At 52.3% G+C, this 26825-nt stretch overlaps 8 protein-coding genes across 8 annotated transcripts; 3 read left to right on the top strand and 5 right to left on the bottom strand.

Moving 5' to 3' along the window:
* Positions 1–154: 154 nt before the first annotated feature.
* A1O3_04582 (aminodeoxychorismate synthase) lies at positions 155–2569 on the top strand (the record flags this gene model as incomplete). Its single annotated transcript, XM_007734710.1, has 1 exon — positions 155–2569. The coding sequence occupies one exon, from the start codon at positions 155–157 to the stop codon at positions 2567–2569; it is 2415 nt and encodes an 804-aa protein (XP_007732900.1).
* Positions 2570–3522: 953 nt separating this feature from the next.
* A1O3_04581 (uncharacterized protein) lies at positions 3523–8796 on the bottom strand (the record flags this gene model as incomplete). The annotated part of the gene is made up of 1 exon (XM_007734709.1): positions 3523–8796. One exon carries the CDS (start codon positions 8794–8796, stop codon positions 3523–3525), a length of 5274 nt encoding a protein of 1757 aa, XP_007732899.1.
* A 1181-nt stretch (positions 8797–9977) lies between these two features.
* On the bottom strand, positions 9978–10373 carry A1O3_04580 (uncharacterized protein; the record flags this gene model as incomplete). Its single annotated transcript, XM_007734708.1, has 1 exon — positions 9978–10373. The coding sequence occupies one exon, from the start codon at positions 10371–10373 to the stop codon at positions 9978–9980; it is 396 nt and encodes a 131-aa protein (XP_007732898.1).
* Positions 10374–12600: 2227 nt separating this feature from the next.
* On the bottom strand, positions 12601–13446 carry A1O3_04579 (uncharacterized protein; the record flags this gene model as incomplete). The annotated part of the gene is made up of 1 exon (XM_007734707.1): positions 12601–13446. The coding sequence occupies one exon, from the start codon at positions 13444–13446 to the stop codon at positions 12601–12603; it is 846 nt and encodes a 281-aa protein (XP_007732897.1).
* A 784-nt stretch (positions 13447–14230) lies between these two features.
* Positions 14231–18410, top strand: A1O3_04578 (uncharacterized protein; the record flags this gene model as incomplete). The annotated part of the gene is made up of 3 exons (XM_007734706.1): positions 14231–14393; positions 14444–14994; positions 15069–18410. The coding sequence occupies 3 exons, from the start codon at positions 14231–14233 to the stop codon at positions 18408–18410; spliced, it is 4056 nt and encodes a 1351-aa protein (XP_007732896.1).
* Positions 18411–18438: 28 nt separating this feature from the next.
* A1O3_04577 (uncharacterized protein) lies at positions 18439–18994 on the bottom strand (the record flags this gene model as incomplete). Its single annotated transcript, XM_007734705.1, has 2 exons — positions 18439–18738; positions 18803–18994. 2 exons carry the CDS (start codon positions 18992–18994, stop codon positions 18439–18441), a joined length of 492 nt encoding a protein of 163 aa, XP_007732895.1.
* A 256-nt stretch (positions 18995–19250) lies between these two features.
* Positions 19251–22994, top strand: A1O3_04576 (uncharacterized protein; the record flags this gene model as incomplete). The annotated part of the gene is made up of 2 exons (XM_007734704.1): positions 19251–22640; positions 22701–22994. 2 exons carry the CDS (start codon positions 19251–19253, stop codon positions 22992–22994), a joined length of 3684 nt encoding a protein of 1227 aa, XP_007732894.1.
* Positions 22995–23210: 216 nt separating this feature from the next.
* Positions 23211–24638, bottom strand: A1O3_04575 (uncharacterized protein; the record flags this gene model as incomplete). Its single annotated transcript, XM_007734703.1, has 1 exon — positions 23211–24638. The coding sequence occupies one exon, from the start codon at positions 24636–24638 to the stop codon at positions 23211–23213; it is 1428 nt and encodes a 475-aa protein (XP_007732893.1).
* Positions 24639–26825: the final 2187 nt, after the last annotated feature.

The raw sequence follows: 26825 nt of genomic DNA, 5'->3' as shown, positions 1-26825 counted from the left end.
TATTTACCACTGTGTTTGTCTAAGTTGAAGAGTTACTGCGTTTCCGGTCGTTTGGCTTGGAGCAGTCTCTCCTATCGACCCAGTAGGTGCCAGACCAGACCCTCTGGAATCATTGTCTGAAACAGTCAATTTATGTCCCGGATCCTTATCTTCGATGACTATCCAAGGGTCGATCCTCTTTGTTGATGCCTACGATTCGTTTGCTGAAAATATCGCGGCCTTATTTCGCCAGCAACTACGCGTCGAGGTCACCCTGATCCAGATAGACTGCGATGTGCCCGCTCAATTCGGCCGGTCCCTGGAAGACTTCTTCGCGAGCTTCGATGCTATAGTCCTCGGGCCTGGTCCTGGAAGTCCGCAAAATCATTCAGATGTTGGTCTTTTCTCCCAAGTTTGGGGGTACGCAGGAAAAAGTGGCATACCTGTCCTGGGTATCTGTTTAGGATTCCAGAGTCTATGCCTTCAGTATGGAGTGCCTGTGGTTCGAATGGATATGCCCTGCCACGGACATGCAAAAAGAGTGTTCCATACCGACAAGGACATCTTTGCTGGGGCTAGAGATGTCGTCGCGACAAACTACAACAGTCTCGGAGTACAGGTGAAGGACCTCAAGCGCGGTTATGGCTCCAGCCGGCCAGTATCGTCAGGCTCGATGGAGAGTATCTCATCATCACAAAGTCTCCAATCTACAGCCTCGTATTTATCAAAACCGTCTCAGGATAGATCACGGCATGGGTTCGCCAACGACCTGGAAATTCTAGCATGGGATCAGAATGATTGGGTGATGGCAGTCAAACACAGGCTGTTTCCCTTCCATGGTCTCCAATTCCATCCAGAGTCGTGCAAGTCGAATCCGGAATGTCGATATATCCTCGAAAAATGGTGGCAGATTTCGATTGCCCACAATAGCATTGTGTCCAGGCCATCCTCTCGAGAAACAATGCAGAGATTGCCCTACGCCCCGCTCTCGACCAACTCCAACTCTGAGAGCAGTAATAGGTGCCCGTTACTGAAGAAATTGTCCCAGCTGGCAAAGTCGTCTGGCAACCACGTAACGTGCACAACTATCTCACTAGCCGGGAAAGCCGACGACATCGCTTCCCTGTGTCACGAGATGTCGCCCTCAGGGCCTGTTGTCATGCTAGAATCTACAAAAAGAGGGCGGTACAGTATGTACGCATTCCCCGACTCCTCGAATTTCCACATGGAGTATGCCAGAGAGCAGTGCTCGATCTTTCAAGTGGGTTGTCGTGTTGCCAGGTTCCACCTCGACCGGGAAATTGTTATGCAAACTCTGGAAGCCTTCACCTGCAGCAAACAGACAAAGGATGACGAGCATTCAATCCCATTCCGAGGCGGCTTCATGGGTTTCTTATCCTACGAGTTTGGAACGACGTCACTGAATATGGATGTCCCTCTTCAGCAAGGTTCGGAGCCTTCCACCCCGGACATCAGTCTCCTCTGGGTTGATCGCAGCATTGTATTCGACCAGGCTACCAGAAAAGCATATGTGCAATCGATCAGGCAAGACGATCGTTTCTGGGTCGAAGAGATGGTACAAAAACTCATGAGCATCTCGCAGTTAGATGGCCGGTCTGCAACCCCCTCGGAAGACACCAGGCTCCGGGATCATCTGTCTTTTGCCACTTTCACTATGCCTGACCATGACCAATACATATCCCAAATTCGAGCCTGCCAATCCGAGCTGCTGGCAGGCAATTCGTACGAGCTGTGCCTGACAACCGAAGCAACAGTCTACACACCCCGCAAGCTTGACTACTCGTGGCTCATATATAAGAACATTCAGCGGCACAACCCAGTCCCGTATGCCTCATACCTGCGCTTGAACAAGATAACAATCCTGTCCTCGTCACCTGAGCAATTCCTGTCGTGGTCACGCGAAGGCACGATCGATATGATTCCGATGAAAGGCACGGTCAAAAAATCTCCGGATATGACGCTCGACAAGGCCAGCACCATCCTTGCGTCTGCAAAAGAGAGCGCCGAGAACTTGATGATTGCTGACTTGATCCGCCACGATCTGTACAGCACGGTGGGCCGGGATGCGGTGGTCGAGGTTGTCAAGCTGTGCGACGTCGTCGAGACAGAGACAGTCTTCGCTCTCGTTTCGCATGTCCGGGCCCACGTGCCGCCTGCTGAGTTGCACGCTGATGAACAGAAGCAGGACATGACCAAGTATGGCATTAAGGCACTTGGCCTCACCCTTCCGCCAGGGAGTATGACGGGCGCGCCCAAAAAACGCTCGTGCGAGATTCTTCACCATCTTGAGCAGCGTGATAGGGGTGTTTACTCGGGTGCCATTGGTTATATGGATGTCAATGGAAACGGGGCATGGTCTGTATGCATCCGGACAGCATTCTCAAATGAAGACGATGAGGTTGCCACTTCAGACGATGTCGACGGTCAACCCTGCAGCATGCCAAGATCCGCACAGAAATGGCGCATTGGGGCAGGCGGAGCGATCACGGTACTCAGCGACCCTGAGCAGGAATGGGAAGAGATGATGACCAAGCTCGACAGTGTGCTGCGGGGATTCCGACTAGATTAGATTCTACCTCGCTGGAAAGGTTTGCTCAGTTTCGACTGTATTGAATCACATCTTGGCCACAAGGGTGACAACGACCCGGGCGATACGAGAACAATGGCGTTCCAGCGGGCGCTGATGTTTATGGCTTTCACAGAGGACAAGGTGGTTTTTCACATCACACGGCGTTTTCGGTCTGGATTGTGACCTGGTAGGAGGAATCTGGCGATTCAACAATGCACGAGATGGACAAGGCATCGCAAGTCACGGTGTTTTAAGTTACATCCAACAGGACAAGAGCACGAGGCGCAAAGATAGGACTGGGGTTCTATTCAACTCGGCACAAGTCGAGGAACGCGTGAACATGACGAGTTTTGATTTCCATCCCACATAGAAGGATCAGAGGACTTGAAGGGCAAGACGTAAAATACTATGTACTAGTTTCATGGCTGATGTATATGAACGAGATCTGTAGCATCATAGCATCATCCGGACAGGACAGGACAGATCTGGGCCTCTTACTCAGGCCCTTAAACCGACTGCTCGGCTTAGTCTTTAGTCTTTGGAGCAACAGAGCAATAGAACGGACAACGTAGAGGGTAATTAGAACCATCGCTAATTGGCCTAAGCCCTTTCGTGATGTTGAGTCTCGGGGGACGTCTATCTCCATTGTGCGATGTGCCCTTATGTACCGTATTGAACCGCCAGATCCCCCAACCTAGCCTATGCAAGCAGACAGAGAGAGTGTGGGTGTGTTTCAGACATGTCTCACCCACTTCCCAGCGGCAGTCTATCCTGTCCTCCCGTAATGTACAGCTTCCAGTACACTTTGAGCCCGTCAATGGAAATCAATACCAAGGTCTTCTTCGCATTGCAGATGCATGACCCACCGAATACCTTTATCGCCAGCGCGGCATGCTCCGTCCCATTCCTTCTAGCCCATACAGCAGCCCGCTGCCGCGATAACTCGTCAATCATCAATTTTCCAACAAAGGTGCTCGTTCTGGGTTCGTAGTCTGGCCTCTTGTAGCGCGAGACCCCTGTGCCTCCCCCATGACTCGCACGACACGCCCAAAGTATTGCGCCACAAAGCCTTCGGTGTAGAAACTGTGGTCGGAACTGTGGTCACCGACAAGATTGTGTGCCAGCTCATGACAGAGGATGACCCACCAGTAGACGAAGGCGTCAGAATAGGCATCCGAAGATCCTGCGCCTGCTGCAAGACTCCGCTCGTGGAGTTCCTGGTAATAGCGATAGTTGCAGAAGATGCTGCCGTTGCGGTTGAAGGCAATTGTCTTACCCGATGTCTCAAAGAAAATGTTCAAGGTTCGTGGGTTCAAGCTAAAAACCTCACCCACAGTCTTGAGGAGGGTTGCAAAGGCAGTCAACCCAGACGAATGCTGTTGAAGGAAGCTGGATGAATTGCTGACGGACGAAGGAGATAGGTACATTTGGATCCCATCCTTGATGTCTGCCACGAATGTGAGGTCGTGGGCGGGATGTTCATCGCAGTAGGATTTGGTTTCTGACAGGATATTCGTTTCGCCGCGAGAATAGAGGTCCGAGGAGTTGTGAGGGCGGGACTTCTTGATGGCGTTCAGCAAGTTCTCGCGGAGCTGATGAGGTGCCGTGATGGAGTCGTTGGGTCTCTGCTGTCCTCCTCCCTGCTGGCCATACTCGTAGGGCGGAGGAGGTTCTTGCTCCCCACTTGTCATAGCTCTCTGAGAGCCAGTCTCTGGCATGGCATCTACATTCTGCCCGAGCATGGATTGAAGATGACGGTTGCTTCCCAAGCCAAGTTGACGTGAGAGGTTCAAGAACAGGTTCCGGCCCTGCCGTGCACGCTCATCAGAATCCATGGACAGGGTGTCCTGGTCAGGGCCAGTCTGGACGACTGCATGATCGGGCGAGTCTGGGAAACCGCCTGGCAATTCATTTCGCTGTGCTTTCTGGGTTGCAGCTTGTTGCTGCGAAGCTCGCCATGTCTTTTCCTCTTCCTCAATGCGCTTTTGCTGCTCCTCAAGCTCTTGTTGTCGCTTGTTTTCTGCAAGTCGCGCCTCAGCCGCTTTTTGTCGCAGAATACGAGAAACGTTAAAGCCACGAGCGCGGAGATCCAGCAAATCCGTCTTCAGTAGCATTTCGAGTGTGATTGCAGAATGGAGTTTGGGTCGAGTAAGCAGAATGTTCACCAAAGCCTGGCTAACCTGGTAGAGGTCAGGCTTAGCGCCTGTGATCCACAAAGTATACTCGCGGTTGACCTGTGTAATGACAGCAGTGCGCTTCTCGGTATGACTGACGTTTCGTCCTCGCAGAGATCTCCTCAGAGAGATTGATGATACCAGCTGCACGGTAAGGTTCTTTCCCAGCCATTTCGCGTCATGTTTGATGGTATCTGGAGGATGTTCGTGCAGAAACAGCGTCGATCTCTCTAAGATCTGTTTCTGTAATTTCTCGGCTGGCTTTTGATCCGGTAATCGGGGGCCATGGCGCGCTGCTTCCTCAACCAAGGAACTCAGAAGTGGCGACCCGAGAGCATAGTAAAAATCTTCGAGACTCTCTTCCTGAGGTGCAGCAAGAATATTGGTCTTGAATAGGTTATAATTCAGATAGTCATCAATGATGATGGCATCTTGGGCACTGCACAACTGAAATTCACGAATACCCTGGGACTCCTCCTCATCGAGATTGTCAGCTTCGTCCCCACGCCCAGTGGACTTATCAGCCAGAGATGACACAGATGGGAGTTCTTTACTCGCAAGTAAAAACGGTGCTCTCTTCATTTCCGCAAAAAGCTCCTTGTTCTTCTTCAGAGTCTTCACGTCATCAGCCATACTGCGAAGAAGAGCCATATACTTCTCGACGTTGCGGAACGTGGCAGAGACGCGTGCAGGCTCTCTGACGAGGATCTGTGCTATCTCTATTTTGGAAGGCTCTTGTTTTGAACCACACTTGATCAGGAACGAGTTGCCTTCGTAGCCGAAATCGACGTAATGGAAGATTTCGCCAAACACGTCGCTCTCGCCGAGAAAGCAATTTCGTGGCGAGGTGTGGATCTTTGCGGCCGACTTCTCTTTATCTTTTGAGAAAATGGGAACAAAGTCTAGATTGTTCAACCTTGGGATGTTGCTGCCATTGATCTCATTCAAACGACCGGCAAAATATGAAAAGATGGCACGAGCATCTCGAGACGTCGTTGGAGGTCGTTTTGCAAGGACGTTGATGCAGATTTCCATCGGTGGGTTCAGCCTGACCCCGAACTTCGTTGCATGCGGCACCCAGTCACGCTTCAGAGTGTCAAACCCAAGGAGGGCTGCACCTTCATCTGCAAAACATTGTGAGGGTATAGCAAGCTCGTCTGCCTTGTTCTCAAGTGGCAGGAACGGTAGCGTGATACGGGAGTAGTCGAAGGCGCCATATCCATAGGCGTGGTGATGGGACAGGAAATACGCGAGGGCCCTATCTCGAAGATCAAGGTTTGTCGTGGCTCCCTTTTTGCCTGCTTGGGCCATGATGGCAACGAGTTCTTCCACCACAGGCGTGGTTCGCAGACCCAGCGAGCTCAAGAATTTCCCTTCAGGGCTGCTATTGCGATACACACCTGTCCAAGCTAGGACTGGGAGGCCTAGCTCGCGCAGGTCCGGCCGTGGCTCAAATAGTTCCGAGATTTTATAGCGCTTCGAGGTATTGGACTCCTCTTCGTCTTTAACCTGTCTCTGGAAGATTGGCGTACTCCTGAGTTTCGCGATATCAGGCCCGGGAATGTCTTCACGCACCGAGGCGAGATAGTGGATCAGATCAACATGGCTCCATTGAGGCTTTGCCGTGGACTCGGGGGTTGCGGATTTAGAACCCACCGTCAACAGCCGCTCGAAGACAACACCCAGCTCCACAGTCTTGCGGACACCCAGTGCCACCAAGAATTTATCCTTCACATTTCCAAGGCCTTTGATCGTTGCAAGGTCATCGAACAACTTAACACTGGGGAAATACGAATCCCCAGGCTTCTTCATTCCAAACTTTGTCGGGATGACGGTGTGTTTGACGAGTAATTCAACGAGAGACGTCTTGGACTGCTGGCTGAGCGAGTCCCATTGTTTCGATAGAATAGGCAGGATTTGTGCACTGAATTCCGGTGACCGTGTGATATCTTGGTCATCTGCCAAACCCTCACGGTTTCCGCAGCGGCTGATCAGCCACCGTACCCATGGCACGAGTTGCAGCTCCTCCCAGCCCAGGCTTTCCAAGTCATGTTTGTTCATGCTTCTGGTGAACTTGAAGGGCATGACTGTTGGCGGCACCGGGAGATCAACAGGAGTTCTGCTAGGATTCAGGAAATGGCGGATCTCTCCGAGTTGAAGAATGGGGCTGCTATTGCCCTCGGGCATGCTATCATTTACCACAGCAACTGTCAGCAAGCTGGAGACTGTAGCCCTATCGAGGGTTCCCCGAGTAGACTGCTTAGTGAGCCATCCAAGAAATTCAGACAGTTGGAGCGGAGTGAGAGGATTGGACTCAAGGGCCAGCTTGATGTCCGAAACCGTCACCTCCGTTAAGAGACCGAAATCGACAAGTTTGGAGACCAGAGTTTTGGCCTCCAACGCCAGTTTCTCGGGGAGGATTGGGACGCCTTCCATAAAGCTTAAATCTTTCGGAGCTATACGCACAGCATGGGTCGGCAGAACTCCACAGGTCGACACTACTTCGATAGAGGCCTCTTTGCTGCAAGTCCAAAAGGCATCCTCCAGAAGTTGTCCGATCGATGGAGACGGGGTCGAGTCTCGGAAAGTGAAGTTCTTGAATATGGTGATGGCCTCTTGCAGAAATGGTGTTACTTCTGCCATACGGATCTTTGAGCGGCCATTTGCTTCTCGCTGCGTCTTCTCTTTGATTTCTTGCATCTCACAAGACCAGGCTATCCTGCAAACAATGCCGGCAGCACGAAGCATCTCCATGTTCCATGTCCTGACGTATCTCGCATTCAAGTCAATCGCCTCTCTCTCGACGGTGGGGATGACGGAAGGCGCCGAGATATGGGCACTCAATCCTGTCGTCTGATGCGTAGGAAAGCCGATGAAGATCTTGCCTCCTCTACCTGGGAGCACGGTACCGAAGACGTCGCCAGCCGCAGTTGCCTTTGTTAGGCTTGCATCCTCAATGTACGGAGCTGTCAGGATGGCGAGCTTTGTGAATTTGGGAGGAGGCTTCTTGGTGGCCCGTTCCAGTTCCTCATTGAATTTCTGACCAGTGAACGTCTTGATGGTTGCTGTGTTGACATTGAGGAACACGGTCGCAGAAACTTTGGATGTAAGAAGGTCTGCCTCAACTGGTCGATCTGGTTTGGCGTCCGGCTGGCTCTCTTCCTGTGTCGTCCCAGCAAGCCGCGAGAAGAACTTGCGGAGAGATGTTCCGGTTTCACGATCAACTGAGCGATTGCTGTCCTTCGTCGATTTCCATCCTACGACAGCCATCCATTCTCCATCGATCTGCGCAATCTGCTTGGAGACTTTGGTCACTCTCATGAAACCTTCACTCGTCTTGGGCTCAATGTTCCGTGGGATTGCCACCTCAAAACTTGGTGAATTTTTCTTCTTCAGTAAAAGGAGGTTCCATTCATCTAGCCAAAGTTCAATATTCTCTAGACCAACGAACGTGAGACTATTCGCCAGGAATTGCGTGAGAGGTAGTAAAGGAGGGACTGGAGACGTGGAATCCCGGTAGTCGAGTACGAAATTTGTGTCGGAGGTCTCTGATTCAGGAAGCTGTAACCGTCGTGTGAAAAGAGAATTATTCTTCCAGAAAAACGCCATTGCTTCTCGACCCGAGGAGACAAAAGGGCTTTCACAGTCTGCAAAGGTGGAGTAGAAGCCCACGCCAAAAGCACCTATCTTCGTCTCATCGGGGTTGCCCTCAGCGATTCTCTTCAACCTGTTCCAGTCGTTCTCACTGAAGGGAAGCCCATTGTTTGTGACCACCAGTCTCTTCAGTGTATGATTTTGCACTGTGTGCTTTAGCATATTCGACGAGGAGGCATCTGAGGGCAACGGAACGGTGGCAGATGGTATTGTTTCGAATTTGATGGTGACTTTTGTTGCCGAAGCATCTGCAGCATTTTGTAGCAGTTCCCTCAAGACCGTCCATTCTCCTGAATATCTGGCCAAAACCTTATCAATCAATGCTCTTGTGTTAACCGTAACAGCCTCCTCGTCAGCGCCAGATCGCAGGGTCCGCGCACGAAGGGCATCGAAATCCATCTGGGTCGAAAGGATGGCACACGGTTGAAAGAAGGAGGGGTTCGCTCAGAGTTGGGATAAGGGACGAAAGGTGAATGTGCCGGAAAAGGAATGTAGCGTCGTCGCCACGCTGGCGAGTCTCTCTTGAAGCGGGAGAGCAGTTTAGACTCAAGCCCTCCTGGCGAGGAATATTATCGAATAGGTAAGCCTCTATGCCACGGCCAAGTGGACATAGGATCTCTGAGGGATGTAGAGAAAATGTTCAGTAATTAATTATACAAGAAAGCGAGGGAAGTCAAGGAAAACAAACTCAGAGGTAGGCCGGACAACACCCAACATGCTGTGAATCGGAGGGCGAGGACGAGGCTGACGTCGAGACTCGATACGCGGAGTACGGAGTAAACACTGCGCCACCAACTTGTACGGTGAAATGGCAGCCTAAACCTGCTGCAGCGAGCCGCCCCCAACCAGGAAGGCTAGCCGCGCCGATTCCTCGCCGCTTTGACGGGGCTTAGGGGCTTAGGTCTATATCTCCAAGCTAATTGTGGTTATTTCCTCTACCATTACTCGTACACGGTGGCCTCGAGCCCTTTCTCCGACATCTCCTTTCCCCAGGGCTCGCCCGGTCATCTAATGGCAAGAATCTCGCAAGGCACACCGCCACGCCGATCACGCCGATCCCGGGCACTGGGACGAGGCGACGGATGAAGGTGTATTCTTACACACAACCATTGCATTAGGCGGTCTTGCTAGGCTATACGTCCAACCCACCCATCGAAAGCGCGTAAAGCAAAGACGTCTTTGCTGCTCGTGGTGAGGTCGGCTAGCGTATTCAATGAAAGTTCAGGACAGAGCTCCTTGTTGACGACTGCAGACAGCGGATGAGCTTGGAGCTCGAGTGGGCTACCGACGAGGCGTACAACCTGAAGAGAAGGACGGGTTCCGCAAAGCAAGGAAAGCATAACGACCTGACGCTGGACGAGAGCGTTACAGACATTGAGCAGGCTGCAGAAGCCACTGGGAATACCTACCCACCCTTCGAAAGCGATCCTCTCCTTGTCATGCTACTCAAGTTCAAGCTACCGATGATGCTCCTATTTATCAATGGCCTTTACTCATTTTCCTGCTCTTTCATTCCATTTCGATCAGTCAGAATTTGTTTGATACTGATTCACACACTTTCGCCAAAGACTCCAGCATGCCTATGATCCGTTCACCACATTCATCATTCTAGTCACTGCCAGGGATTGCTCACTCGCAATAATCCAATGCTTGTCTACGAGGCGCTGGAGCGCGTCGCGGACCCAGTTGTGACAATTCCAGCCACTGCTGCTCTGGATTGGTGTGGAATATAACACCGCTCCGATTTGTGCAATGGTTTTGCCGGTGATCGTCGCCACGGATATCTCATTGAGAAACTTTGTAGATTGTCTCGGTTCAATGTTCTCCTTCATAGCTTTAGTAAAATAAGGCGCTTGGCCGATAATGTGCACCATCAAATTTGAACCATTGCTCGTCTCGATGAAAAGAGCCGTATGTCGGGATGATGGCCCATCTGGCGTACCTCTAAAGATGAGGACTTTCAGCGTCGTTGCCATCTTTGAATCTAGTACATCTTAGCCATGTAAGTAAGAATCAGGACAACATTCACTGTACTCTAGAGTGTCAACCTCGTTTTCTTGGCGTAGCAGGAGACGTGTTGATCAGGGTCAGCGGTGATATCAAGAAGAGACCGGCCCAAAGGCTGAAATGTGGCAGAAGAGTCATACTTATCACTTCCCATCAACTCACAATGACAACTCATCCTCCATATCATCTCGACTTATCCTAGTTCCCTGACCGCGTGGCGCATGATCGCATGTCTTCACCTGCGCGCGCTCCAATCAGGATGGCCGCTCCTCTTTACACCTGAAGTTGTTTGGGTTGATCCTCTTCAAGCTCCCGACCTCTCAATCCCCTTCGATAATGCTCTAGAGACAAAGAAAGACCCCCATTTTGTGACGAATGCAAATCATGGCCGGGGACTGCTCCGAACTGGGCACATTAAGAAGGGCCTGGATGAACGATGGGCAAGCAACATGAAGGTGCAAGTAAAAGTTACAGGTTGCAAGTTGCAAGGTGCAAGTTGTAAGTTGCAAGGGATGCTGGCCTGACGGGAGAGAACATTGGCATATTATTGGCAGGCGTTAATCTTCCCGCCCAAGGCAAGAGCCACTGTACGAAGCCTACACCAATCAGATGAGGGGTTTCTCCAAGGTAAGAACAAGAGGAAGGTGCGTATGCTTTTCCTCATCCGATACGTTACAGATGGCACAACACCCATCCGTCTTGTCATCCATCTTGTCATCCATCTTGCCATCCATCTTGTCATCCATCTTGTCATCCATCTCGTCATCCGTCTTATCGGCCCTCTCATCGTGCCTCCTGTATTTACACCAGCCTGCCCACACTTCGAAGGGGAATGTCTCCGGGCACCCATTTCGACACCCATTTCGTACCGCACCCATTTCGGAGTTAATCGGCTATCTCGTTGAGTGGTCGGTATTGTACGACGATAGAGACGTTGTGCGAGGACTCCTTACAGAGGCTTACGGGCTCCTTACAGAGGCTCCTTAGGCCGCCTATAGTGCCTACATACTAGGTAATGCACGACGCCTATAACGCCTATAGCGCCTACAACACCTTACTTATATAATCTCTCGACCTCGTGTGGTGGTGCTGATCGATCTCCCTCTCCTAACTAGGCGTACGAGCACCCCGTCTCCACGGCCTCGCTAAAATTAGGTAGAGAGAAGAGGAAGAGAGTTTACACGGCTAAGTACTAGGAGGCGAAGTTATAGAACCTTAGAATAAGAGGCCGGAGAGCGTTCGATAGCCTTGTAAAAGGTGGGCGCTCAACAGGATGTTATAGGCGGCGACGAGGTCTTAGCGATCGTACATACTATCGCACTACTAACCCTGATTAGGTAACTCCGGATAACTCCGAAATGGGTGCGGTACGAAATGGGTGTCGAAATGGGTGCCCGGAGACATCCCCCTTCGAAGCCTTCAACCGCCCTAGCTTAGCGTCCAGTCTGGCGTCCACTCTGGCATGCGGCCTAGGTAGTTACGTCACCTAACATGGAAGGTTCGTGGCTGTCAGGTAATAGAGGTATTGTACTTTGTTATAGTGGGAAAGAGGTCACTCCTTACATTGTGCTCACAGACAGATGATCTCCGTGGATGGCATGACGCCATCTCCGTTTTACATGCGAAGTTCCGGTGCTAGCCTTCGATGAGTGCCGCATCAAGTCATGCGAGTTGTGATGAAGCTGCAGCTCGTCTGCACGGCCACAGTATAACAGGAAACGGCCGACATGAACGTCGTCAACCTGTTCACGGCTTGCTAGTCTATCTGCGAGTACGACCCTTTGCTATCATGCATCCATCCCAAGAGTCAACGAGACGGGAGTCGACGCTGCTGCCACCTCACTTACTCCCTAACATTAGGATACCTGCATCAACTGCGACGATTGGGAGAGTTGGTCATCCCGCAGCTGCTGGTTACGCTGCTGTGCCACCTCTGTCCCGGCAATGTGCTTACGCCTCTGAGGATGGCCTCCAAGCTTTGTTCAGTCCGAAGTACTGATATCCCAATGAACGTTGGGAGATGATGTGTGCCACTGAAACTCTGAAGCCTGACGAACAGAGCTCCCGAGTCGAAGACGGTATCCATTATGAAGCACGCAAAGAGCCGGGCTAAGATTGGCTTGCTCTCTACCTGTGGTACCCCTGGAGAAGCACAAAGAAATCGCCGTGGCATTACCAAATACCATAACACGTGGCTCAGTGAGCGAGGCACCGCGTGAGGAAAGCGTCGACCGTGAACTGAAGATCGTAGGTTTCAGGGAAAATATGTTCGGCATAGTTGATCCAGTCCAGTGAGGGGTCCGGTGCATTAAAGAACTTTACATATTCCCAGTACTCTGGATACCATCCAGCACTTTCCCAGTCCAGTATACCTACAATCTGACCGTTATTGACAACAATATTTTGTGGACTGATATCACAATGAGTAAGAACGATATTATGGTTCGTCTTCATCAGTCGCCTAAAGGTCGAGCGAAATATTTCCGGAGTTGCAGGACTGAGATCGGATAGTAGAAATTCATTGAATTGCTCCTCGGTTGAGAACGGTCCGCCCTCGAGCTTGAACATACGGACATCTACTGCAGGAGTGTCGTAGATGCCCCCGATCATAGTATTCCGGTGTTGCCGTATTTTATCGAGAATCTCCCGAACTTGTCCGACAAGTTTCATCTTTTCCTTGTCACATAGCTCCGGCCAAATTGCGGATAAGATTCTACCTGGAATGTATTCCATTGCAATCACTTTAGTTCCATTGTCGTGAATATAATCGCGATATACTCGCGGAACCGGGATATTGGTCACCTCGCTAATAAAGCGAAGATATTTCGCCTCAAAAGGGCTTATATCGGACCCAAACTTCAGAACAATGTTGTCGAGGCGAAACACTTTTCGTCGTACGGAGTTAACGAAAATAGACTGTGACTGCCTGAAGGTCTCATTGAGGCGGGGCAAATCCTCGACAATTCGGGAAAGCTCAATTGCTTTGGCCATGCTTTCCTGCTCATCTCCTTCTTTTTGGGTGTTCTCTTGCGCTGCGGCCATGTTGAGTTGGACAATTAGTGACACTCGTGACGATGTGGCTTTCCCGATGTTTGTAGGGACAATAGGTACTGCTCTAGAGTTGAGGAACTTGATGGAGCACCGAGAGGCAGTGTTGCTGAGAATTGTTTGAAGCCCTTCTTTGTACGACAGGAGACAACAGAGGCTGGGAAGGAGTAGGATCAATGAGACCGCAGAAACGAAGCGCCAAGATATAATGTAGTTGCTTTGGGAATAAGTTGTTGCCAGTATTAATGCCTGCAGCTACAGATCCAATGTCATAGGCGTGACGTCGTCTATCGGTGCGACCGAGTGATGGCTGTATGACGACCTTTATAAGCGCCCGTTGTTCGCAATGTTGGCGTCGTTCAGGAAAGGGAGCGCGGCCGCTTTACTCGGGCACGGGACGGATGCCCGGCTGAGCACGGGAGAGCGTCGCGGAAGCCATTTCACCCATATGTTGAGATACACCGTGTTACTGAGGTACTCCGTACTGCGCCACTTTTCAGGCAGGTGCCTGCGTAAGGTAGCTTTGCCGACGTATTATGTAAAGACCCTTAAATTGCAAGGTCACGTGCCAACTTTGTGGACAACGTTCTCCATCAGCAGGCGATCATTGTATCTGCCCCCTTGCGACCTCTACTCGCCGGTCACAACGGTCCAGATATTGATCGCAGTTTCTTTCTGTGGCCGTAACAGGACTATCTGAGGAATCCGTCCTTGGCCATGGTCCCTCGCTCATATTCTTGGCCTTGAACTTCGATGCATTCGCTACAGCCATGTCACGATGGGATATAACCCTTTTCTACCCACCGCTGGCGCGAGAGTCAACGTCTTATGCGTCCCAGCTGGTCGAGTCGCGCCTGGCCGCTTTCAGAAGCTTATCAGCTTGTTGCAGACCGCCGCGGTCGTCAAGCTCAAACTTGAGGAATCTTTAAAATTCCCCGAAGGTAATTTCGTCAGAAGCGTCGCCGCAAACACGCACGACTTATACTCTTAGATGGCTCGTATGCGTCCTCCAACGAAGAGAAGTGTATCTTCTACGATATCTCGGCAACCCGAGATTCTGGACGACCGCACCTGTTCCCGCTTGAAACGAACAGTCGATGCCAGATTCTGCTAGGGCTCATCGACGGCGAAAGGGTTGAAGATGCCGTGGATAACACTTCCGACGTCTTGTCCGATCTTGATACCACCAAAACTACCTTTACCCAACAACTGCCGCCTCACCCGGGCGTTCTTGTCCGTCGACTGATCTACTGCGGCAAGGAAAGGCCTGCATCACTCGATCCTGATATCCTCTTCATGTCAGATGCCGATAGCACCGAGGTTGCACGTGATGTCATGACCAAAATATCAAGACTACTTATGAGCGGAGTGGCTGCATTTATGGAAGACCTCAAGGATCAGCCAATTAGTATGGTGCCTGGTGCTAGTTCCCAGACCCTCGCGCGGACTGGTAACACACCAATACCCTCGAGCGCCAGCCCTGTTTCAACGCCAGGGAAGTCACCAGGACCTGTGCCTCCTTCACCTGAGACACAAATACAGGTACGTTGTCGACCGACCTCGGAAGGCAATTCCGGTGGTAGTTTGTTTTGCACATAGCTCTGACTCCATATCAGAGTGATACCTCAAGAGGGCGCTTTAAGATCATACAGGGCATGTATCATCTCCAGTGCGGACTCTGGAGTGATGCCCTAGACTTACTTTCTGACGGCGCCTCCATTGCCCAAAACGGCCATGATCACCTTTGGCACGGAAAGGCGTTGGAGAGCCTTCTTTTGTGCATGTTACTCTTTTCCTGGACTGGTTCAGCTTTCACGGTCCCTCAGGTATGCCGTTTTCTACCCAATAGGAATGGTAACTTCCAGACAGATGTCTCGTCAACAGCCGGCGATTCACGAAAGGCCTTAGCTCGGTTGATGCCGCCAATCGTTGAGACTGTCCTCGAGCTCTACGATAAGGTGTCAAATCTAGATCTCGGAGGGTCATTACAAGATGTCCTAAGAGAATCCCGCGTCAGAAATGTGAATATACTGGTCTTCGTCAAAAGATCTGGTGGTGTCTTGACCAGAGACTGCCTTGACCAATTGGTTCGAGGCCAAACCAAAACGCAACTCGACTTGGTGGACTCTGACGGGGAGACTGTTGCAATATCAAAGGCTGGTCTGGCCAACATCTTGATTGAGACACTTCAGGTATCGCAGTCAAGCAATGATTTGACTCACTCTACCAGCATGTTAGTCGCGGTGGTTAGCAGCCTTTCCATCTTGGGGCTGGATCGGAAACACGCGTTCTACCTCAAGCAATTGATGCAAAAGTTCATCTCCAAGCTGATTGAAGCAAGGAAGGTCGGCGCTTCTGAAGCTGGGATCCATCCTGCAGCCGGACTTCCGCCTGTTAGCCATGCACTCCACGGGATCATCCCAGAAATGGCCATAGGTATGAGGACGATGCTGAGTCTTGCAGCCGGGGCATATGGAGTACCGTTACCCTCATTTCCTCCATCGAGACAATTCCTGCTAGCAGATATCAATGACATCGTTGGGAAACTCCAAATATGGGTTGCCGAGCATAGCTCTGGGGACTTGTTCCTGAAGCTAGATATGCTGAGGACATGTGTCAGCGTTTGTGAAGCTTTGCCGGATGTACCTGCAGGCGTCTACCTCACGTCCACCATTCTGCGCGCCGCAAAGCAAGTCATCACACTGCCGAAACAACCCAGCACTACTCCTCCATTGATATCGGCGGAGGAGCAATCCCGCTTATTGGACAATATCAGACGTGGAGTATCAGCGGCCTCTAGGTTGGGTGCTCCAGGCTGCCGTGCTGAGTACTGGGACGATTTTCTCGTTCGAGATGTTCAAGTGTTTGAACGAGACGACTCCTCCAAACTAATCCCACATAAACCCAGTGACCTTTCCGTCCGAGGGAGTGGCCTCACTGAGACCATTCGAGACCCCTTCATTTACAATCCTTTCTCGAAACCAAAATCTGCGGTTACCGCTCCTGTCCTGGTGGCGGGGCAATTGGCCACTTTTGCCGTACTTCTCCAGAACCCGCTGGAGGTGGAGGTTGAGGTTGAAGATATTGCTTTGGTTACAAAAGGCTGTGGCTTCGTCCCGTCACACCATAGTGTTGTTTTGGGCCCTGTGTCGATGCAAACGTTTACCTTGAGCGGCATGCCGACAGAAGAGGGTGATCTGGAAGTGGTTGGCTGCAGAGCCAGAATCCGGAATTGCTACGACCAAGAATTCCTGGTCTTCCGCGAGGATTGGCACTTACCAATGAATACCAAGCAGAGTGCCGCAGGCAGAGTCCGTCTTAGGACGAGTCGAACAGCAGATGCTAGCGAAGAAACTGGGAAGCTCATCTCTGTCCAGTTCAACTTACCGACAGCCACTACCCTTCAGCTGAAAGTCGTCAGCGCTCAGCCACGAATTGCGGTCAAGTCCAATACGCTCGGAAGTTCGGCGATTATGTTACTCGAAGGGGAGAGTAGAGTGTTTGATCTGGACCTGATCAACGAGGGTACCGATGTACCCGCGGATTTTATCCTGGTCGCCGCCGAAGATTCTGTCAGTTCAAGGCTACAGGAGGCGCTCTCGAATAAAGATCTGAGTGCCGCTGAACTGTATGAGATCCAGAATCAGTTGGCAGTCACTCCAGCCGTCGACATCAAGAAAAAGGGGCTGGACGAGTCGGTCAAGATCCTCGAACCTGGTCAGACCATTACCTACGAAGTCACAATTGTTGGCCGGCCGGGGCTGGTCAGCGCTACTGTACAAGCAGATTACGCATACCTTGGATCACCTTCGGCAGAGGTGAAGGGTACTTTCTACACCCGACAGGTCCGTTTTCCAATTGCCATCACTGTGAACGGAAGTGTCGAGATACCGCGATGCAACATCCTATCCGTTCATAGCGACTTCGCCTGGGAGTCTGGCGCTGCATCTAATGGCGAGGAGGATTCATTAGGGCCGGTCCAGACCCGAAGCACTGGCGTCTCCAAACTCTCACATTGGTTAAGGACCCGATATGACGCCGGCGAATGTTGCATGCTATCGCTGGATCTACGCAATGTCTGGCCACAACCTCTCAGTATCGATATCCAAGCTCGAAAGCCAAAGTCAGACTTGACTCTCACACAAGGGCCGCCGCCAGAGGCGTATACAGTTATTGAAACATTGCAGCCTGGCCACGTCACCCGGGTTGTGCTGCTAGTCCCACTGCTATTCATCGAAAATCCTCACGCCCAGATACCGAATCTCGAGATGCAAAAGCAGTTTGTGGTAGCGACGTCCAAGCTGAGTGCCGAGGCGGAAGCAGTAAGCAGAGAGTCGTTCTGGTACCGGGAAGAGCTTCTCAAATGCGTACGAGGCACGTGGAAGGAAGAAAGCTCGGGGAGACATGGGGAGATTGATCTTCGAAAGGGAATAAGGCTAAGCCCACGGATGGTAGATGTGCTCAAGATGGACCACGTCGATTTCGAATACATCCTCGAGCCATGTGATGAGGAAGCCGAGGAAGTGGAAAGCGATGCGTACGGGGCTGTGAAACAAATCGGAAAATCGCATTTCATCCTCAAGTCTGAAAGGTTCGCGACCTTGTCAGTCAAGGTACACAACCACACCCAGGATACTCTCCCACTCTTGCTTCGACTTCAGCCCGCACTTCGGCATCAGCCGCACAATATAGCACTGGATCTATCCAGACGATTCGCGTGGTCCGGGGTCCTGCAGCGCGCCTTACAGCCTGCGATCGAACCGGGTGGCACAGGCTTGGCCGAGCTGGGCATCATAGCGCTAGTCCAAGGTGAATACGAGATCACTGCATCAGTCGAGGAGATTAAGGCACACCGCCTTCCCAGGGCTGCGAAGACGGGCGATGCTACAGGCGCAGTCTCTGAAAGGAGGATCTGGCATGCGCGATCGCCATGTGTGATCGACGCTGTGGCAGAATAACAGCTTCGTCCCGCTTTGGTCGGCTATCTCAAAGGACAGACAGAACGAGGTCAATGATCTGCAAAAAGACGTCTCTCTCCAGTTCGACCTTGGCGAGGCCCAGCCCGAACATCAGTTGACGACTCTCCTCTGGAGACTTAGTGATGATGGCATTTGCAAGCTGAGAGGTGTACAACTGGCCCATTGCCTCGCGATCGGAGCCACCAGCGCCAAGCAGGATTCGTGGAGAGAAGCGAGCCGACGGCAGAAGGGCGTCGTCTCCAGAGCGGTGCGTTTGGAAATAAGGATCTGAATGGGTTGGATTATCGCTCAGGAGTGGCACCGTGACCTTGAAACGATAAGTATAGACCCGGGACAGACAGCTTTGTCTTATTTCTTATGGCTAGACATACCCACTGCGACAGTTTGCCGTTTTGCGTAATCGTGATCATGATTTTGTCGGCAAAAGAGATGCTCATAACATCGGTCTTGACACCGTTCACTTCGCCTGCGGCTTGCCTTGTGGAGGCAGGAAAGGGCACTGTGACTTGGGTTCCATCCATGCCATCCATGTTGGTAGTTTCGTAGTCTTGTGGCAGACCCATGTCCACGGATGGTTGATAGAGCAGCAGAAATCGAGTCAAACATCAACCTGGTGGTGCCTGGGGAACCAGGAAGGTCACGTGACCGAGGCCTGAGCCCTTTCACCGCCCGAGAGGCTGCTAATTGCCGCCTATGTTCTGCCGGCCAAAAATTTCATTTGCATGCGCCTCCCATTCATAGCCACTCCACGGGTGTGAGTATGGGCCGTGTCCAGCAGGCTTGACGGGAGTCTCAGAGGCCAAGGCAGTACTTCCAGACATGGCTCCCTTCGTCCGCCGCCAGCGGAAGCACAAGGTGCGTGCTCGCGAGGAAAAGGGACAGGCCGCCACGCAACAGACCAACCAAGAAGTAATTGTTCCTCTAAGCAAAACCGAGAGAGAGGAGAAGAAACGAAAACTCCAGGAAGAATTACGAGCGCAACAGCCGAAGATCTCAAGCAAGAAACAAAAGCGGTTGGACAAGTATATCGAAAATAAGTTGAAGAAAGATGAGACACTGGAACTTCTGCGGAAACTAGAGAAAGAGAAGGAGAATTTCGACGCTACCGCTGCATTGCAAAGTTCGAGGAACTTGGGGAAACGGACATTTGGTGACTTTGTGAACGGGGGTGGACCAGGCGGTGCACCGGGCAAGAAGACGCGGAATGAGCAAGACTCAGATGTCGAGAGCGAGGACTCCTTTGAAGTAGAAAACCGGAGAGCCTTCGACCCAGACAAAGAGAAGTCAGTGGAGGTCAAGCCGGCATCAACGCCTGTGGTGCAAGGAAGCGGTCTAGCGCAGCCATTGGCCCTCGACGAGAACGGTTTTCCCATGATACAATCCCGTAAGGGCAAGAAGAGGAAGAAAACCAAGGTTGACCTTCAAGACCCAGTGGAATTACCCTGGGAGGGATTTGATTCCGAACCAAGCGACGTTGGGAACTCGACAGAAGAAGAGGACAAGGACGAATACGCAGAAAATACTGAAGAGGACCAGTCAGGCTCTGATATCTCCGGCTTTGACATGTCAGAAGACGAGTCCGATGCCGACAGTGGCGAGGAATCTGGGACCAGCATGTCCGAAGCCTCTGCCAGAGAAAAAATTGAGCCCCGTAAATCAGCTTTCAAGGCCTGGGCAACGCAGCAATTGAATCAGGCTGTCGGGCATGTGCCATCATATACAACTGGCGAGGGACAACTACTGCCAAAACCAACCCCTTGGGCTGCGGAACCCAAACCTGTGCCTATCACCCAAGCTACACCTCCAGAAAATCAGACCGGATCTGTTCCCAACCGCAAGGCATACGCAGTTCACATCGATCGACCGGAAGAAATCCAACAGTCCAGGTCTGCACTCCCAATCCTGCAACGCGAGCAGGAGATTATGGAAGCAGTCCACAATAACGCCGTGGTGATCATAAAGGGTGACACCGGCAGTGGCAAGACCACGCAATTGCCCCAGTTTCTCTTCGAGGCTGGCTACGGGTCTCCAGAAGGGCCGACACCAGGTCTGATTGGCATAACGCAGCCTCGTCGCGTGGCCGCTGTGAGCATGGCGAAACGGGTTGCAACTGAGCTAGGACAGTATGGTGACAGAGTTGCCTACCAGATCAGATTCGACAGCACCGTGTCGTCTTCCACGGCTGTGAAATTCATGACCGACGGAATTCTGCTACGAGAACTGTCCCAGGACCTGTTGTTGAGAAAATACTCCGTGATAGTCATCGACGAGGCACACGAGAGGAGCGTCAACACCGACATCTTGATCGGAATGCTCAGCAAGATTGTGCCGGCGCGGATGCAGAAGAGCCAGTTTAACCCAAATCCCACGCCTCTCAAACTGATCATCATGTCCGCAACCCTAAACATAGGAGATTTTCTCCACGAGAAGCTCTTTGCCTCGTCCTTGAGGCCGCCCATTGTTGAGGCTGAAGGGCGCCAGCACCGGGTGACAACACATTTTGCTTTGAGATCCAGAGCAGATTACGTGGAAGAAGTCGTTGAAAAGGTCAAACGAGCGCATCGGAAGCTGCCCAGAGGTGGTATTCTGGTTTTCCTGACTGGTCAGAATGAAATTCGACAGGTCGGTGCTCGCCTCAGAGAGCTGCTCGCTCCGCGTAGCGGCGCAGACCTCAAACCCGCCACGCCTCGAGTACAAATCGCGGCAAATGAAGCACCTTTGGAAGCTGAGGACTGGGAAGTGGGACCGACAAATTCAATGGACGGACATGACGACCTTGACGTCGAGATCTTGACTCACTCCGAGGATGAGGCCGAAGAGGCCGAGTTCGACATTTCCGACGATGAACATGAACAGGGGCCGCTATCGTTCGCCGCATCTTCAACCCTAGAATTTTCATCGAAAGAACCGTATACGTCTGTCCACATCCTCCCGTTGTATTCTCAGTTACCTACGAGTGAACAACTCAAAGTCTTCGAGCCCCCACCGCCGAATTCCCGGCTGATTATCCTTGCCACTAACGTCGCCGAGACAAGTCTAACGATCCCCGGAATCCGTTACGTCTTCGACACTGGCCGCAGCAAGGAGCGCAGGTACAACCTCGACACAGGCGTGCAGTGCTTTGAGATCGACTATATCAGCAAAGCGAGTGCCCAGCAGCGAGCCGGGCGCGCCGGGCGCACAGGACCGGGTCACTGCTGGCGGCTCTACACGTCCGCCGTCTATGAGCAATTCTTCCCCGATCATGTGGAGCCGGAGATTCTCCGAGCGCCTGCTGAGAGCGTCGTGTTGCAGTTGAAAGGATTTGCTTACCCTCGACCGGTCGCCGACTTTCCGTTCCCGACGCCGCCTGCCGCCGTGGCCTTGAACAAGGCTGAACGGTTGCTGAAGAATCTCGGAGCATTAACCAGCTCAGGAAGCATCACGGATCTAGGCAACCAACTTGCAGTCTACCCGCTTTCCCCACGCCTCGGCAAGATCCTGGCCGCCGGCACCAAAGACCCCGGGCTGCTGTGGCAAGTACTGGCTCTGGTCTCGGGACTGGCGGTTTCGGAGCTCTTCGTCACTGAAGCGCAACTTGGCCTGACACCCGCAACTGCAGACGAAGGCCAAGTATACACGCGGGAGCAGCAACGCGAAGACGACGAGCGGGATCGGCTTCGACAGGAGTTCGGCCGCGCACGCGCGACGCTCAGCCGCGCCGACAAGACATCTGACGCCATGAAGCTGCTCACCGCCGTCACCATGTACCTCAATGCCAGCAACAAGGAGCAGTTCTGCCGCGAGTTCTTCCTGCGCTCCAAGGCCATGGCAGAGGTAGCGCAGCTACGTGCCCAGCTTGAAGGGCTCGTGCGCGCCAACCATCGCGCCACCCCTAACATCTCGACCGAGGCGCTGTCCAAATCTCGCGCCGCAAAGCTGTCGGCCACCCGAGTCAAAGAACTCAACTCCATCGCCGCCAGCGGGTATATCGACCAAGTCGCCGTCCGCTACGACCGGGCCCCGACTCCGCCCGATGTTCCCAACAGACCGCGCCGGGCCATCGACGTCCCTTACCTCCCTTTGGTGCCGTTGCACGATAGACCCGATGCCCCGATCGCCCAGAAGGCCGTCTATCTCCACCCGTCGTCCGTCCTGGCTCGCCTCTCGGTCAAGGATTTGCCCGAGTATATCGTCTACAGCCACCTGCAGCGCTCGCAGGCCCATACTGTGGCCGCGACGGCTGACGATGGCACCTCGACCAAAACCACTTTGTTGTCGGCCCTGCAGGGCCCTGCTGTTAGAGTTCCAAAGACACGCATGTTTCCCCTGACCCCCCTGGATGGCATACAGCTCGCACACCTTGCCCGCGACACCGCCTTGATTGAGTACGGTAAACCCGTGCCCAAGAGCAAGGTCGAGGAGATCCCCGGCACGCCGAAGCGTAGGGAGTGCTGGGTGCTTGCTGAGCTCAGAGGATCGAGAGGAGGAATGCTAGGCTGGCCGCTCCCGCCGGTCAAGGTTCGACAGGTGCTTGATGCGAAGAGTAAGACTGGGTGGAGGCTGGAAGAAGTGTTGAGTTAGCCAACAAACGTCTCCCCACGCCCTTGGGTTAGGGCCATGATTCCTTAGGACGACGCAAGCGAATAACAATGTGTTGCACGGTCGCAGGTGTACCATTTCCAGCTCTATGTTGAGTCTGTCTTGACATTTTCGATGTAACTCTAGCAGCATTGTCTCCTCCAGCTAGCACAGTGCCCCTCCTCTCGTGAATGATGACTTCCTCCCATGAACAAGGGCCTAAGGCCTCGGCTCCCTGCTGACCATAGCTTCCAGACTTTCCACAGATTTTTCCACTCTAGCCCTTGCCTCGGTCAATTGCCGCTTCACCTCTTCGTCGCTCAACGTGTCGACTTCCTGCTTCACCCACCACGGAGCAATGTTTCCAGCGATGCGCGAGAGGAGAACTGCCTGATGAAACTCGGGTCCACCAAAGGCGATTTGGGCAGTGCCGTCGGAAGGTGACGAGGTGAGCGATTGAGAAAGTGACTCGGGCAAAGCTTCCAGGCGACTCAAGGTGGACAGGAACTGTTCATACGCGTGCAATGTCCATGACCGCTTGTAGATGTTTTCCACCGTATTTCCAAACTCTTCCGGTGCTGGGAAAAAACCGGCAGATTCAAAATCTATCACTGCTGTCACTTCGATAGCGGAAGGCGTAGCAGAAACAAGGACATTCCGCGGCGACAGGTCGTCGTGGGTGAAGATCATTTCTTCAGCTGTGTGGCTGAACATGGACAGTCTGGGCAATGTCTCTCTGATGAAATGCTGGACCAGTTCGGACACGGGTTCCCGTGTCTGTTCGAAGACCTTTGCAGTCTTGAGCCGTCGCAACTCTACTGTTAGCTTATGGGTGTGGTATTTCAAAGACGTGTTCAGGGGCGTAGAATTTGGTTCGGTCACGATCACGCCGTCCACATACACATCCAACCCGGGAAGAATGGACCGGTCGTACAAGGTAGCTGATCGTGGGGCGACCAGAGTTCGACCCATGAGGCGCAGATTCCCAATTGCCCGTGCTGGTGGCATCTGCTTTCGCCATGTGGCGACAAGTTCGGCCATCTGAATCATGATGGCGTCTCCATGCACCCCGGTGAGATCATCTTTGTTAATGATTCTACCTGACACACGGGTCATAAGAATCCAACCTCGTCCCTTTGTCTCCATCTGACCTTTTTCCATCTCACCATTCTGACGGCTTGCTCTCGTCAGCCTCCGCAGAAACCATGACGGCGAGCGGGCCCTGGAACCTCGGGGATCAAGGGGTGTCCGTATTCTTTTCCCATCATCGGACCAGGCAATCACTCTAGGTGTGGGCACCGAGGGACAGTACCTCTCGAGCAGCAAGAGACACGCTACCTCATTCTGTGGTTTCGGAGCTCCAGGACGGCTTACGACTTTTAGAACGAAAGAGCTCGCTTCATCCACCCGGACGCTTGTAGTTGTGTCGCATCCAGTTGGTGTCCATTGAGGTCTTGGGAAGGTGGTTGGTTCGCTGAGATTTACAAAGTAGATGCGATTGTTGAAAGAGTTGCCAAAGGGAAGAGGCTCGATAGACATGTGCTCCGACTTGACGGCAGGAAGGCTCCTCAAGAGAATGGTCTGGATGGTGGAATCAGAAAAGTGCACATCATAGTTGGGAAAGAAGGGTGGTGTGGCGCAGGCCATCTCTCTGTGAGGGAGGACGGTGGGAGGCTGGTCAGTGGAGGATGATCCTTCAACGGACTGAACTTGGAGAGTAGGATGAGTGTAGAGTGAGGATGAACATGAGCATATGGTGCAGGACTGCGGACAGAAGCAAGACAAAGCCTGTTTGCACTTGGAGCTGAGGTTGGACAAGACCGATTGCACTTGGTGACGATAGGTCCGGTTGTGGTCGTGGTTGTGGACGTAGTAGAAAGAGATGACCACGGACTTTCTCGCTCATGGCCCATCAGTGAATCTTTAGGAAGAGAGGTGAAGTAGAGAGAAAGCCAAAATAGACAATAGGACTTGCGATCTATGTGTATACCTGGTCATACTATAAGCTGGGATGAAACGCACATTAACAAGGTACCTGCCTTATCTAGACACTTGATACCCAGTACACATGGACTGTTTAAGGCAAGACCCAGAAGAAGCAATCAGACGAGGAAGGAGTGACTGGTAAAATTGATTGAAGATACACATGGTCTTTCCTTCAAAAGCTCAATACAAACAAGCAAGGCTGTGTGACAGACAAGACGTGGATGTGGGCACTCCAGTGACTGAACACAACTTACTGCTCGTCGTACCTCGAATTAGGGGCCCAACATCCATACACTCCTCATCAGGCTGTGGTTGGGAAGAAGGTAATGGTAAGTAAGTGAATGAGTTAGGCTGTTGTCTGTGCAAGACACACGTGGTGTGGTACGACAGCTCTAGCCCGCCATCTCAGGGCCTGCCAACTCCAAGGAACATCCATCCTCTTACAAGGCAATGCAAGGCAAGGCTGCAGCAGGGCTACTGTCATGTACTCCGTATAAACAGTGGGCGTTTGGCACCTCTTCTAGAAACCCGACGCCGAAGCCAGGTCCGGAGTTACGAGTCATTTCTACCTTACTAAGGCTACCTACACATCAAGAGTCGGGCAAGGCAGACACGGGAGAAAGGAGCGGTGCGACTAGTAGGAGCAGTTCTATAGATTGGGCCTTAACACAACTAGTGCCTCCATTTTGGCCTAGTTTATAAATTTATCCACAGATAGGATTACTAACTCTACCTAGTAGGTACCTAATACTATCTGGTACTAGTGCGAAGGGGTTCTATCTAATGGGCATTGAGGAGTACCTTATGCCAAGGCTCCGGTGCTCCTACGTAGTACTACATGTAGTTAGGCGCTGTGAAAAATTAGCATATCGATCGGCAGAGCATCTAATTGAACCCTGCTTGCTACACGATGGGTTGTTGTCCTCACCTGCGCCCTCCTCTTCCTGCTCGACCAACATCCAGTGTCCACGTCCACATACCTGGACATCGACATCGGTCTGAGAGTACGGATACAATCTCGACCTTGCTTCTTTCCGCGGTCTGAGTGCTGCCATCATATCATCCGTCATTCAGGGTCTCCTGGATCAGGTGGAGCATGAGCTCGTTTCCGCCCACTGGCCCCCAACATCATCGTCCATGTGGCTACTTTGCTAACGCTGCTGAGCTTAGGTCGGCCCCCGTATGTGTACCTCGCCCCTACCTGGTTAAATTGAGATTGATACCAACCAAATCAATCCCTGCGCTCGGAAAGCCATGTGATTCGCGGTGCGACCAAGACCTTGTGTTCGGCGAGGCCGCCTCTCCCAAAATCGGCATCTCTTTCCTTCTGTTCGTCCGCCTCGGGTACTACTAGATCGGTAGATCCACTATTATGCTGTTCAAACACACCGGTTGAGACGGTCTCGATACCATCTTCAAGAGACTTGGCTAGTCCACCTTGCTTACACTGCTTGTCCGCTTCATCCGGCATCCTTACTCCCGAGAGATCAGGGACTTGAGGTTTCTCCCGTGTAGGGAGCACACATAGGTAGGAACAACCATGCCAGAGTCTGGATGGAGATTGGAACATCAGGACCTGGTTCATGCCCTCTTCGAGTCTGTAACCTCTAGCACGCACTTGGAGACAGTTCCTTTGGTTAAGGTTAAGTATTTCCCGCGTCAGCCGTCGCCAATTGAGCCCCTAGAGAATCTCCTTTCGCCCTACGACCGGATAATTTCTTGGATATCTCGCCAAGTGGGTGATCCATCCACGCACAAGGCGCAACGACTAATCTCAGTAGTAGCTGCCACAGCCGTACAACCTTAGGAGCCTCAGTCACCTTGACTGGTCAGCAATCTCTCACATAC

Source organism: Capronia epimyces (genome assembly GCF_000585565.1).
Source record: "Capronia epimyces CBS 606.96 chromosome Unknown aczIQ-supercont1.3, whole genome shotgun sequence".
In the NCBI taxonomy this organism is placed as follows: Eukaryota; Fungi; Ascomycota; class Eurotiomycetes; order Chaetothyriales; family Herpotrichiellaceae; genus Capronia; species Capronia epimyces.
Note: the sequence above shows the minus strand (reverse complement) of the source record. Positions and strands in the feature narration are given on the sequence as shown.